Source organism: Hesperophylax consimilis, chromosome 8 (genome assembly GCF_061612785.1).
Source record: "Hesperophylax consimilis isolate HC1 chromosome 8, BYU_Hcon_1.0, whole genome shotgun sequence".
Taxonomy (NCBI): Eukaryota; Metazoa; Arthropoda; class Insecta; order Trichoptera; family Limnephilidae; genus Hesperophylax; species Hesperophylax consimilis.
Window position 1 is genome coordinate 18,425,306 of NC_142843.1, and position 13,020 is coordinate 18,438,325.

At 36.0% G+C, this 13,020-nt stretch overlaps 1 protein-coding gene across 1 annotated transcript; it reads left to right on the top strand.

Annotated features, from left to right (window-relative positions):
• Window positions 1-768: 768 nt before the first annotated feature.
• Window positions 769-10,162, top strand: tex (THO complex 3 homolog tex). Its single transcript, XM_089634478.1, has 6 exons — window positions 769-1,043; window positions 3,732-3,853; window positions 4,332-4,571; window positions 4,978-5,139; window positions 6,519-6,619; window positions 9,421-10,162. The coding sequence occupies exons 1-6, from the start codon at window positions 840-842 to the stop codon at window positions 9,576-9,578; spliced, it is 987 nt and encodes a 328-aa protein (XP_089490604.1). The 5' UTR covers window positions 769-839; the 3' UTR covers window positions 9,579-10,162.
• Window positions 10,163-13,020: the final 2,858 nt, after the last annotated feature.

Genomic DNA, 13,020 nt, shown 5'->3' on the forward strand with positions numbered 1-13,020 from the left:
TTACTTAAATAAAATTTGAACGTAAAAAAATAAAATCCAGCTAATAAATTTCAATCACAACGCACATAATGCATGCATATTAGGTAAATACTAATTTGACGGAATTTTTTAACATTAAAAAAAACGCCCGCGCGATTGTCTCTAGCTACATCTAGCCGTTCGTTTTGTCCTATAGTAACAGAAATACCAACAAAACAAAATGACATCTGACAATAAACAAATAAAAGTTTGAAAATGGACGGTCTCGTTTCACAAAACGAAAGCTAATTTTAGATTTACGTAATTGAAATTTTTATTGCAATATTTTCCACCTCCCCGAAGGTTAAAAGTTGTGTCGTACAGTAATTAAGGTGAATCTAAAGGTTTTATCTTAAAAATATTCATAATAAGCGAGGCCAGCGCGATCGAAATTTTACCCTCTTTTTACTAATATTTTAAATAAAAACTCAATAAATATGCAACATTTTCACTACTATAGTTACGTAAAACACTATAGGTGACAGACGTCAAATAATGTCAACCATCTTAAAATGTACGAAAAATGGTAATACCGCATTAATTTCTCTCATTTAACTACCAAAATAGAACAGGTCCCCTTTTCATCCCGATTAGACAAACTGGATGAAAAAAAGTGTCATGTAAAACGGCCGTAAGGCTATACAAGGTTTTAGCTCTTTTTTAGCTCCTTTTCGGGTGACGTCTGACTATATTTTAAATAGTAAATAGGCAATATGGTTGGCAACACTGCTATTTTGTTTTTTATCTGAATTTTGCTCGCCGACACGGGTTGTTGAGGTTAATACAGGTTAATGTTTGTAAATCAAATCTTGTTTTGAACTATGAAAGATCCCAAAATGAGCCAGCAACCCATTGAACAATTAGATGCTCTCCAAACCTACTTCAAGTCTCACAATGTGGTCCGAGAATACTTTGCACACAATTCAAAAGTGCATTCAGTTGGATGGTCATGCGATGGAAAACGTTTGGCATCGGGTTCTTTTGACAAATCGGTCGCTATTTTCACACTTGACAGATCTCGATTGGTAAGTGAATCGTTAATGAATATTAATTTTTTCTAAGACTCTGTCAAAAAAAAAAAATGCAGAATAATATGTAAAGTTTTACTGAAGACTACCACACAGAATATACACAATTACCAAAACAAAACAATATTTCTTTTTAAGAAAACTAAACTAAGAACATAAAAATCTAGAAAAACCTTTTTGCGATATAGATTCTTAGTTTGGATAGTTAAAAAAGATAAAAGTAAGGGCTAAAAAAACTTTAGTAAGTAATTTTATTACTAATTGTAGGTTATAGTTCTATCAACATGACAGTCGGCCGCCATACTAAAGCTGTAAAATATTAATTTTGAATTGAAGAAAATAGCTTTTAAATAGCACTGGTCTGATCAATGGCGTAGCTAGGTAACCAAGGGCCCTGGGGCAAATTAAAAATGGGGCCCCTCTGCTATGTAAACTGATTAGGTTTTATCAAATAAAAATATGAAATATACAAACACTTTAAAAATGCTAAGCTACTTAGCTCTTTTTTGTGTCCAGCTGAAATAAACATTATTATTATTATTATTATTATGTGCACTGCAGACTGCAGGGCAGGTAATAAAAATATTAAACAGTAACAACATAAATTACAATTAATACTAGGTGTAGTTTTGGCTAATAAAACGATATAGAGAAGATTCAAGGGTTTATTATATGAAGGTCGGGCCTACCAACTGACTAAATAACAATTATCTTTACAATTTTTTCCTAGCTTTAGTTTTCGCAAAATTATCAATGACTTCGTTTATAAAATGATTTTTTCATTTCATTTTCAAGTTCCTTGTTGATAGTATTAGTATCGTTTTTTTTCCAAAATTCATACACAGCACATGCTTCCGAATGGCCACTTGAACAACTGTGTTGTTTAATTCTTTCTGATAAATGCTTCCAATCTCGAATTCCCGTACACCAAACATTATTCCTTTGTGAAGCAAATAACCAGCAGGGTTGACAATAGGCAGCGTCTAGTATTTTGGAATAACACAACCAAAAACGATTAACTGGCCCATATTTAGAACACGAAAAGTAGTACGATTTTGAAAAACACCTATTTTTCTGGTTGATGTCTGTCGGAAAAGGTCCTGAAGGCTGTAAAGGCCCCATATCAAGAATTTGACGTTTTTTGTTATCACTTAATATTTTGTTCGTGAAGTTTCCCAAGTCATAAGAAGATTTTTCGTACACATTTTCGAAAAATGTAGAGGTCTGTGGTTCCTCCAAACCCTCCGCTCTTATGTGTGTCATGCAAACATCATCCACTTTCATATGATCGGCGGCGGAGGTATCTCCAACTGCAATAATTGTCGAATCTTCTTCAGTAGGCTTCTCAACCAACACTGCAGTTACTACATTATTTGAGTCACTATCAATAGAAATATTTTGGCCAGATGTACTTGCAGAAGGCTGACTAAAAAACTTGTCAATTTTGGGCAATTTTTGTTTACTTTAATTTAATTTTTTAATTTAATTTAATTTTTTAATTTTTCTTTTTTTTAATTTTTCTCTTTCTTGGCGTTGTTTGCATTTAAATGCATCACTGGGTTTCTTCTTTTTAAAATTACGACACTGCCAACCTACAGAAAGAATTTAGGGGAATTCCCTAGGCATAACTTTTGAATTTCTCTCAACTGAGTTGTCATGATTAAAGTGGGTTGCAAGTTGCAACCTGTCAAATTTATTTTGAAAATGGGAGAAATTTCCAAAAGTTCAGTTCGATCGAGATTTCTGGTAAGGATTCGAGGGCCCCCTGAGCTTGAGGGCCCCGGGGCACTGCCCCGCGTAGCCCCTAGGTAGCTACGCCGCTGGGTCTGATGGTGACTGGTGGTGATGTCTTCTGGTTCTACAATGTGTCTTCCCAGGCATCTGAGCCTTGTTCCCAACGGAGCGGGACACAGTGAATCGGAGTATCTTCATCCTCTTCATATTTCCTGCAACTGTTGGTGTTTTCCACCTCCAAGTGTGTTCTTCAGCAATAGTCCTGCACTCCATCACCAGTGTTGAGTTGCGCCGGTTACTTTACAGTGCCATTAGGGCTATCGGGACATACGCTTATGTTCTTATTCCTGTACCCTGTATGTACATTCTCCTGTTCACAGGCTAAGATGGCTTTCATCTCGGCTTGAAACACAGTGTTTCTAGAGATATACTAAGCTCCCTCTTGGAACCCTGCTGACAGACCCTGGCTCCTGTTCCCTCCATCTTGGACCCACCTGTGAACCAGATTAGTTCCTGTTTGAAGGGTAGACCTGGAACCGTGTCCCATTTTTCCTTTGTGATATTCCCCAGTCTTGTTCTGATCGTGTGACTGTTTTTGGGCAACTCTCTTCTTCTCTGTTGAAGCATTCTTCGAATCTGGCTCTGAACTGTCCTTTTGGGATACTCAAAATCAGATCACCCGCCCCCTCTTCTGTTTCTCCGAGGGCCTGGTTGAAGGTGGAAGTTCTCAATGGAGTTAGTTACATCTGGGGCAATGGAAAATACTGCATTTAAAATTACAATTACGTGATCAACAATCAAATTTCTAAATCAAGTCAATGGCTTGACGCAGAAATATTTTATACTAACAATTATGATGAAAAAATAAAAAATCTTTACTATTGTGAAAGTAGTTGTTGGTGGAGATTGCGATCTTCATTTAATACAAATAATTTTGGAATATTGTTATAGAGCCAAGAGTTCCTTTTCCGAGGCCACACTGGCTCGGTGGACCAGCTATGTTGGCATGCCTCTCATCCCGACCTGCTCAGCACAGCCAGCGGAGATAAAACTGTCAGGATATGGGACACAAGGTGATTTACTTATTTTATTTACAAACTTGTGCTACTGTTTATAAAGTACTGAACAGGCTGGCACCATCATACTTGGATTTTCTTTCCATGTGGGATACGCTGGTCTGTCTGACAGACTGGTTAAATGCTTCTATATAAATGTTGCAAAGTTTAAGGTCATAGCGCGCTTAGCCCACATTCTTGGAATAACCTGCCATTTAGTTCGACATTTGTTACAGGTAATTTACATTCACAATTTACAAATACTTACGTAAAGTGCCCTTTAGGTATTTTATAAAATGATCAAAGATAATAATAAAACACAAAATTCTTTCGCGTGCTGTTGTAATTGGGTTACTCATTATCATTTTCACCACTTAAGTTTTGATCTTGAATTTCCATAGATTTTATTTTTTGGGGCACTATTAACAGCTCTATGGACTGCACTACCCCTGCATCAGTGCCAGTTTAATGATATTTTACAATAATAATCATCCAGGTTACAAAAATGTGCAGCCACCATCAACACCAAAGGCGAGAACATCAACATTGCCTGGTCGCCTGATGGGAACACCATCGCTGTGGGCAATAAGGAGGACCTGGTTTCCTTCATCGACACCAGGACCCACAAGATCATCGCCGAGGAGCAGTCCAACTTTGAGGTCAACGAGATCTCCTGGAACAATACCTCGGACCTGTTCTTCCTTACCAATGGCCAGGGATGCGTACATATTTTAAGGTAATACTGTTTTAATTGATCAAATATCCACGATACAGTAATATTAAGCTCTTTTTGATTCCTTGTCTTTCAGTACTAATACATATGTATCAGAATATAATAACAGATATTCATATCCATAAACTCTCACACATTAACTTAATTCAACTTGAAAACGTGAGTGGAAATTAACATTTCACTAGTGGGAAGATAAAAAACCTTTTTAGGTTATCCTGAAAATGGTTATTGCGAGAGCATTCCATACATAAGAAGGTTGCAAGGTGGTTGCGTTCCAGAGACGTGATGCTTGAACTGTGAATGACGTAGAGTGGTAGGTGGAGATGTGAAAACGTCACTTGTGTCAAGACAGTCCATGTTCAGAAAGATAACAAAAGTTAACTTTAACAATTGTTTTGTTATTTTCCAGCTACCCCGGTCTAGAGCTCCAGACGGTGCTGAAGGCTCACCCGGGCACCTGCATCTGCATAGAACACGATCCCACAGGAAAGTATTTTGCCACCGGCTCTGCTGACGCTCTTGTCTCCCTGTGGGATGTGGACGAACTAGCCTGCCTTAGGGTCTTCAGAAGGTAATTTAAATTTCTTTTAAGTATTCAATAATATTATTATTTAATTTATAAAAACAGTTTATTTATTAACAAGTTCTGCTATTTAATTATTGTTACATGTGACAGCTATTTCGCCCTCTGAAGGCATTATCAAACTGTCATATTGTCTGTCTAATTGAGTATATAAAAGAAATAAAAAGTGTAATGGAGTTCTACAAATTAAACTTGAAAACAATAAACACCCTGAGCTATAATTCTATTAATAAAAAACAAATGATGGATTAAATACATTTCTCATCTAGGTGATACAAAAGATAAAAGTGATGTCGATCGCTTTGTACACTGGTTCAGTGACAACTTCCTTGGGACTACCTCAGGTAAAGGACTTCAATGTAGCAGCACTTCAAAAACTATAGCGGGTTTGGATATAAATTTAAAAATTTACCCCAAAAAATGCCAAAGTAACGTCTAAAATCATGCGAAATTGATTTCTTTAATGGCCTATTCAGGGTGTTAAGGGACGTACTTGACTTACTTTAACCAGTGATTCCTGACATTATTTCAAGTAAAATATATAAATGTAAATGTTTTCAGTGACTTTTTTTTTAAATTCTTTCACATGTCCATCACTGGTAACTCATCCAAATAAGCACCCAACCCCTTACATCGACCCTAGCTGTCCAATTCCTACTGATTTGTTTTTTGTTGAAGAATGTCACCGGAGACCAAAATTTCATTAACATTTTTTACTCCAAAGAATGTCAGGAATCACTGATTAAAGTAAGTCAAGTGCGTCTCTTAACATTTCCCCCTGCGCATAATAATTTTAAACACAGATATATTAAATAGCACATATCCTTATAAATTTTTATACTATAACGAGCTGACGTGTACCCGGCGTGCTGGGGGTTATCCTTAGGAGCGGACCATCGCGGACTTTTCTGTAGGCCTTTTTAAGATATACAATTCTGTAGTTCATTATTTTGACGTATCTCACAAGGTTTAGCCAGCGTTAACAATAATAATAAGTGTTTTACTATCTTTTTTTTTGTGTAACAAATAGATATAATGATATCCTCACTGGGATCTCCCGTGCTGAGGATTTCATTTACATATTATGTATAATTTAATTATAAGAAAATTAATATTACATCAAACAATGTAGTGCCCAAAAATATATTTTTACAACTTGATTATAAAACATCGACTTTTCTCTACTTTCTATAAATAAAATATTCATGTATTATATATTTAAACCCTTCGGAAAATATTCTCTAAACGATAGTGAAAAAAAAAAACGATAGTGGTTAACAAGAACTAAGCGCACAAACAGACAAACTCGGATAGCGATTTTATTTTATACTATTTAGAAATATATGTTATTATTTGCTTGTTTTTAGATTGGAATGGCCGGTGAGAACTCTTTCATTCAGCTTCGATGGCAGACTTCTGGCCTCGGCAAGTGAAGATCTCATTATTGACATTGGGGACACTGAAACAGGTAACTGTTTTTCATACGATGTACACATAAGTGTGCACATATTTTTATTTTGTTTATTTGAACACCACTCAGAGAGTCCCATTGTACGAACCAAGTGGGGTTATTGTAGCCTTAAAACTCAATGACCCAGGTGTTAAAATAATTACATAGAGGCCCAGGTGCTGTCGCAGTGACTGCTGAAGTTTTCCGTGATTTTTAATATGAATTGTGGAATAAAATTAAGTCAAATGCTTTAGTAAATTTTTAGTAAATGTAAAAATTTTACACCAAAATCAGTTAATCTTTTCCTTGTGAAATCTCTCACCTAATTTATACTATGTATCACTTCGTATTCGGGACTTCCCGGCGACATTGCCCAAACTTTACACAAAGTTTTTCGACAGACTCAGTTAGTGACCTTCCTCTTGTTTTGAAGATCGAGTGTACAAAATTTCACCAACCTCCGAACAAAACTGCAGATTTGTATACAAATCAAATCCATGCCTCTTGTCCGGTGTCAGCCCGCCATAGACATTCTTCTTTATATAAATAGATATATAGAGGTAAAATGCATCTATTTAGGTAGGTACCTTCAGATAATAAAAATGGTGGAATAAAATAAAGTCAAAAGCTTCAGTAATTTACTAGTAGATGTAAAAGTTTATTATTTATCCAAAAATAATTTCAAATATTCCTTTATAAGGATTTTTATACTAAGTACGTATTAAAAACAAAAAAATTTAAAAAAAATTTCTTATAAGAAAAATATGAAATTTGAACATATCAAATAATTTACAACAAATTGAAAAATCTAAAAATCAAATAAAAACTGCAGGTATCTTAAACTATTTTCAATGCAACTCTAACGGAGCTTCTCACTGCATTTTGCACTAATAGATAGGTTGCTAACATAAACAGTAGAACCTCGTTAATTCGAAATCCCACGGGACATCAACTTTCGAATTGACAAATTCCCATGTAATTCGAAATTTTATGGAAAAAAAAAAAGACGTCGAAAGTCGCGTTCCTCGGCCGCCCCTTCAAATTCGTATTAATATGAATTATTTCCGCCGCAGTCGGCCCTTCATATACGCGTAAATTGAAATTTCGCAACCGATTTTGGTCACGGCTGACCCTTATTCAGATGTTCGAAGTAAATTTAGTAAAAATATGATACATTTCCGCGTAAATCGAATTTTCTCGCAGATTTTCGTCGCGGCCGGCATTTTAAATTCAGATATTTGAAGTAAATTCGTAAAAAAACGTCATATTTCCGCATGAATCGAAATTTTGCGGCCGATTTCCGTCGCGCCGGATCTTTTAACTTAGATATTTGAAGAAAATTTAGTATAAATACAATATATTTCTGGGTAAATTGAATTTTTTCATCCTATTTTCGACGCGGCTGGCCCTTTGAAATTCAGATATTCGAAATAAATTGGAAAAAATACGACATTCCAGTGTAAATCGATTCAGATTGACAAAATAATAATAACTAATTAGGATGATGCATAAACACATAAAAATATTTTTTTTGGCGTTCTACCACCACGGCTGTCTTTTAGATTCGGATTTACAATATTTTACGATTTATTTTCGTAAAAATCTAATTTTTTCGAATTATATGTGTTGGTCCCCATTCTGTTTTCCTCTCCCTCTAGTTTAAATTCTATGTTTCGATGGTCCGACAGGGATGGTTCATCCGACACTCTCCATCCTGAGATTCTCAAAGTTCCCAGAGTCTTGTCTATCACCTCCTGTCTGTTACTTATAACAAAGGTGGGTTCCCTACCTCTATTGAGAATCTCAAGGTTCACTGTCATCAGGTATTCCAGGAGGTCCTGTCCTCGTTTGTTGATATCTGTACTCCCCCACACAATGTGGTGCGAGTTAGCATCAGCTCCGAGTATCAGTTCCTACCCTTCTCCCCGGAGTCCTGGATTAGTCTTGTTATTTCCCCTAAGGTGGTGGTTCCGCAGAGTCGTAGGGCATGTATGCTAATGCCACCACTACTTCTCTGCTTCTTTGATCCAGCATGACATGAAGCTTTACAGCCACCAGGTCCCTGCTGCAGTGTTCGTGGAGCAGTGTGCCAGCTAATGAGGATGCAAGCCTTAAGTCTGTCTCCCGAGTCATTGTAGTACAGTAGCCCTTGGTTCATGTTTAGTCCTCTGACCTTCCCCTGTAAGTCCAGGGTTCTTGAATCAACGCGACATCCACACTGTCCCGGGTGACTCTCTTGCTGAGCAAGGCAGCCGCTGCGATGCAAATTTATTTGAGCGAAATTTAAGTTTTTAGTCATTTGTCTAATCCTTAGGTCACTCACCCTACTTACGCTCCTCTTTGTTGGGACAGCGCACCGTGAAGGTGGCCTTCCTTATTCCGGACGATATCTATCTTACTCACTGAGTCGTGGACCATCCACTTTTTTGTGTTCAGCTGAGGGGTCTGGTTTTCCAGCTGTTGTAGTAGCCTCTCGGTGCTTACTGCTCCGTTTTTCGAACTACACAAACAAATTTTCATGCGCGGACAAAAATAAATTACGAATTTCGTATTGAAAAACAATTTTGTATGAAAAAAAAATTCTGTGGATATTTTTCTGCCGAAAATTCCGGATTATCGGGGCTCGAATTAACGGGGTTCTACTGTAGATAGGTTTTTACACTTTCAAAATAAAAATTGGTCCTATATTTCTTAAATTCAACATTGAATTTTTCTCCGTATCCAAAGAATAAAGTTGGATATGTATACATATCTGACAAATGTTTTTGAAATAACTGTTCTTAATTGTTCATTAAATTCTCTTATTTTTATTTTATCAGGCGAAAAGGTGGCAGATATACCAGTTCAAGCGGCAACATTCACAGTTGCTTGGCATCCCTCTCTCTACCTGCTGGCTTACGCGTGTGATGACAAGGAAGCCAATGAAAGGAAGAGAGACGCAGGCAGTCTGAAAGTTTGGGGCTTTAGCGCCAGCTGATGATGGCTACGTAAATTGATATGGTGGCATTTATGGTGTCAACTTTTTGATCGGTTTATATAAGAAGTTGTGACTCTTTGACCAATGTGTGCAAAACAGACTATTTAAGCCATATTGACTGTTCCAAGCCAAAACGTCAGACAGGTAACAAATCATTACTTTTATGAAAGCAAAAACTGTGTTGTGTATGTAGGTATATAATTATTATGTCATTTCGACCATGAAATAAGAAAATAACATCTAATTACTAAAAATTGCTCTCATTTAAACGGAAAAAAATCACTGAAAAGAAACGATCTCGAACTAACGCCCTTATGGCTTAGAACAGTCGGTATCATCAAATCTGCTGGTGACTTTAAAGGGGCCCATAGACGGGTTCAATTTTGTCTCTCCAGTTGAAGTAAACATGTTAATTAGTTAGGATAATGGATTTGGCAAGGAAAAGTTGATGATTCGTATGGATAAGCTTTCCGACTTGTTCCCTTTGGCTGGGACGGATGAAATTTGGTTATCTGCTACGTACATGCTAAAGAAAATAAACATTGTTATTTATATTGTTTTAGTAAATAAAAAAAGGAAAAATATACTTTTGTTTCATTTATGTACGTATTAATTATTTTGTAATGCCAATACGTGAACATTGTAATTATGAAATATCATTGCGTCGGTACAAAATAACACTTTTTCCAGAACAACTTTTTTTGCAGAATAAATTCAGCCCATTTCGGAAACACAGCATTATGTGAAAAAGTGTGTTCTGAGATAATGGCAGAATATTTATGTTCACATTTATGCCTGTCAGACCACGCTATACTCTATATTTTTAGGCCTAGCCCATACAGATTATTTGTTGCAGTGTCACAGGCCTATCCCTAAAAAATATCCCCCCCAAAACCCTACCCCCCCGCACTTCATTCACCTCCCCCCCCTCCCCTTTTTTATCCCGCTGTTCACTCGCAACCCCTATGTGTAAAGTGATATGTTGTTGCCTGCTTGCACTTATTGGCCCAGCGCACCCTTGGTACCGCTCGTATTTCTATTTTTTAAGCCCGAACGAAAGAGAAAATCCGAAAATGAATAAATAATAAAAATAAATGCAATCAAGAGAATTTTACTTCATTTTGCAGGTAAATAAAATTGTGTGGAATTGTTATTTTGCTCTCCCCAATTTGGGGATTTTGAACATCTCTTGTGGATATTTTAGAACATATGCATACATTGGCAAAGGCAACCCTGCCCACAATTACTCAAGAAAACACCCATTATTATTCTTTAGCTTTGATGCCTTGCAGTGATGTGATGTCTGGAGAAATTTCTCAATATATTTTTCAGGGAAAAGGGAACAAACACAAATATAAGCGCACTTGAAGTGAAATGACACTAAACTGCCCTATATAAATGCCATGTTATTATTATTAGGAAAATTTTCATTATAATTAAATGGGAAATTTTAAATATTCTAGGGAAATTTCAATATTCTGAAAATTACAAAATATTCAAATTTTTAGGGGAAATTTTAAATTGAATATAATGAAGAAATGATTTAGATCAGGGGTCACCAATTACTTCCATTAGGGGTCAGTTTTTTTTTAATACACGATCGTCTCGGTCCGGAAGGGAAAAAGCCTAACAAACCCCCCCCGGCTTAGCAATTGAAATAATAAAATGTACTATTTATTTGTTTTAAGGAACATAAACAGTCTTAATATTAATGTAATATACAAAGGAGGATGCAAAAGAAACAGACCAATTATAAATGTTCACAGATGGTTGATTTGGTAATATACAACCAAGTATTTAGTGAATGTAGGCTGAAATATAAAAAGCAGGACTAAGTAACAAATTTAAAAGCCAAACTAAGTAACAAGTATTAAAAAGTAGAACAAATGTAATACACCTATATAATGCATTATACTGAAGACTGAAGTTTGTGCACGCTATTGTCATTAAGTCTTGGAGATGTTCATCGGTAAGTCTGCTCCAGAATTTATTTTTAATGAAGTTCATCTTGGAAAATGCTGCTTCACAAACATACGTTGACCCAAACAAAGTGAGAAGTTTCAAGGCTATTTCTTTTAATTCTGGGTATTTATTACCATAAACAAATTTTATCCAAAACTCTTGACAAGAAACTTCGTGTTTTTGGTGTTTTAAAACAGCTTTTTTTGGAAATCGATCATTTCCATCTGCAGAGCAGCTTTATTACTCCCAAAAATATTTGCAGCTTCATTGCTCCACTCATCACCGGGATGCAGTGAGTAAATGTTACTGAGGATTTCGACTTCATTCTCAATTTTCTTAAAATCTGTGAATCTGTTTTTGAATTCTGATTTAAGACCCTTAATGAACGCCTTGTATTGACCGACGTCAAGCTCGGTGTCACTGCTGATTTTTTAAATTCGGAAAGCACAGGTGTTCATTATCAAGATCGAGTTTTCGCAAAAAGATTTTTACTTCTCCCAAGAGCTCACATACAAGCTTGCCTTTGCCTTGTAGTGGTTCAGATCATTGATGTGTTTAAAAATATCTGATAAAAAAGCGATGGAAGTTACATTTTCTTTATCGCTAAGAAAACAAGTAGGCATTTGCTGACGTCTGATCAATGTTGAAATAACATGTCTTCAAGTCTTCTAAAATGGTGAATAATCGTTGTAAAACGCAGCCTTTGCTTAACCATCTCACATTATTATGCAACAACAGATCGTCATATTGAGCATCCACTTGGTCAAAAAATATTTTTAATTCACGATGTTTTAGTGCTGATTTCGCATGAAGAAAGTTTATTATTTTCATCACTTCTTGAATTATTCTCTCGAGATTAGGATTGAATTTGCAGCAAAGCACAGTTTGATGAGTGATACATTGGTAGGAAATCAAATTTTCATTACACTTTGCATTGGTTCTCAATAGGTGAACTAGTGCTTTTTTGGCCCCAACCATCCGACAATCTTGCGTTCTGCGCCCACCCATCCGTTGGCGACCCCTGATTTAGAGGTTACGAAAATATTGCGAGGAATTATTCCATTCAAATTTCCTAGCTACCCTACCCACGGATTGGAAAATATTGTAGGGAATCATTCTTCCTCGAAAGTTTCTTGGGAATTATGCTTCTCTGATTTTATCTAGCAAAACCCCTCCCCATGGATTCAAAAAAATATTGTGGGCATTCCAAAACTGAGCAATCGAGAATATCTATATCATAAATAAACCAATCACTATATACAAAAGCCCATTCTGAAATTTAGGGAAATACATTTTTTAGGTATGACATCACTGGTTCCCGGTCCCCGCTGATATATCTAATTTTCGTAGACAATTAAATGACATCAAAGTGAGCACTCTCAATGCCAAGTTAATATTGTATTTATACTTTATACACATCATGTTTTCATTTTTAAATATTGTAATACGATCATTAATATTTTATATTATTTAAACAAAC

Coding starts and splice junctions, on each gene's coding strand:
- tex (XM_089634478.1), top strand. CDS start 840: ATGAAAGATCCCAAAATGAGCCAGCAACCCATTGAACAATTAGATGCT. Junction 1,044..3,731: donor CACTTGACAGATCTCGATTG/GTAAGTGAATCG, acceptor ATATTGTTATAG/AGCCAAGAGTTCCTTTTCCG. Junction 4,572..4,977: donor GGATGCGTACATATTTTAAG/GTAATACTGTTT, acceptor GTTATTTTCCAG/CTACCCCGGTCTAGAGCTCC.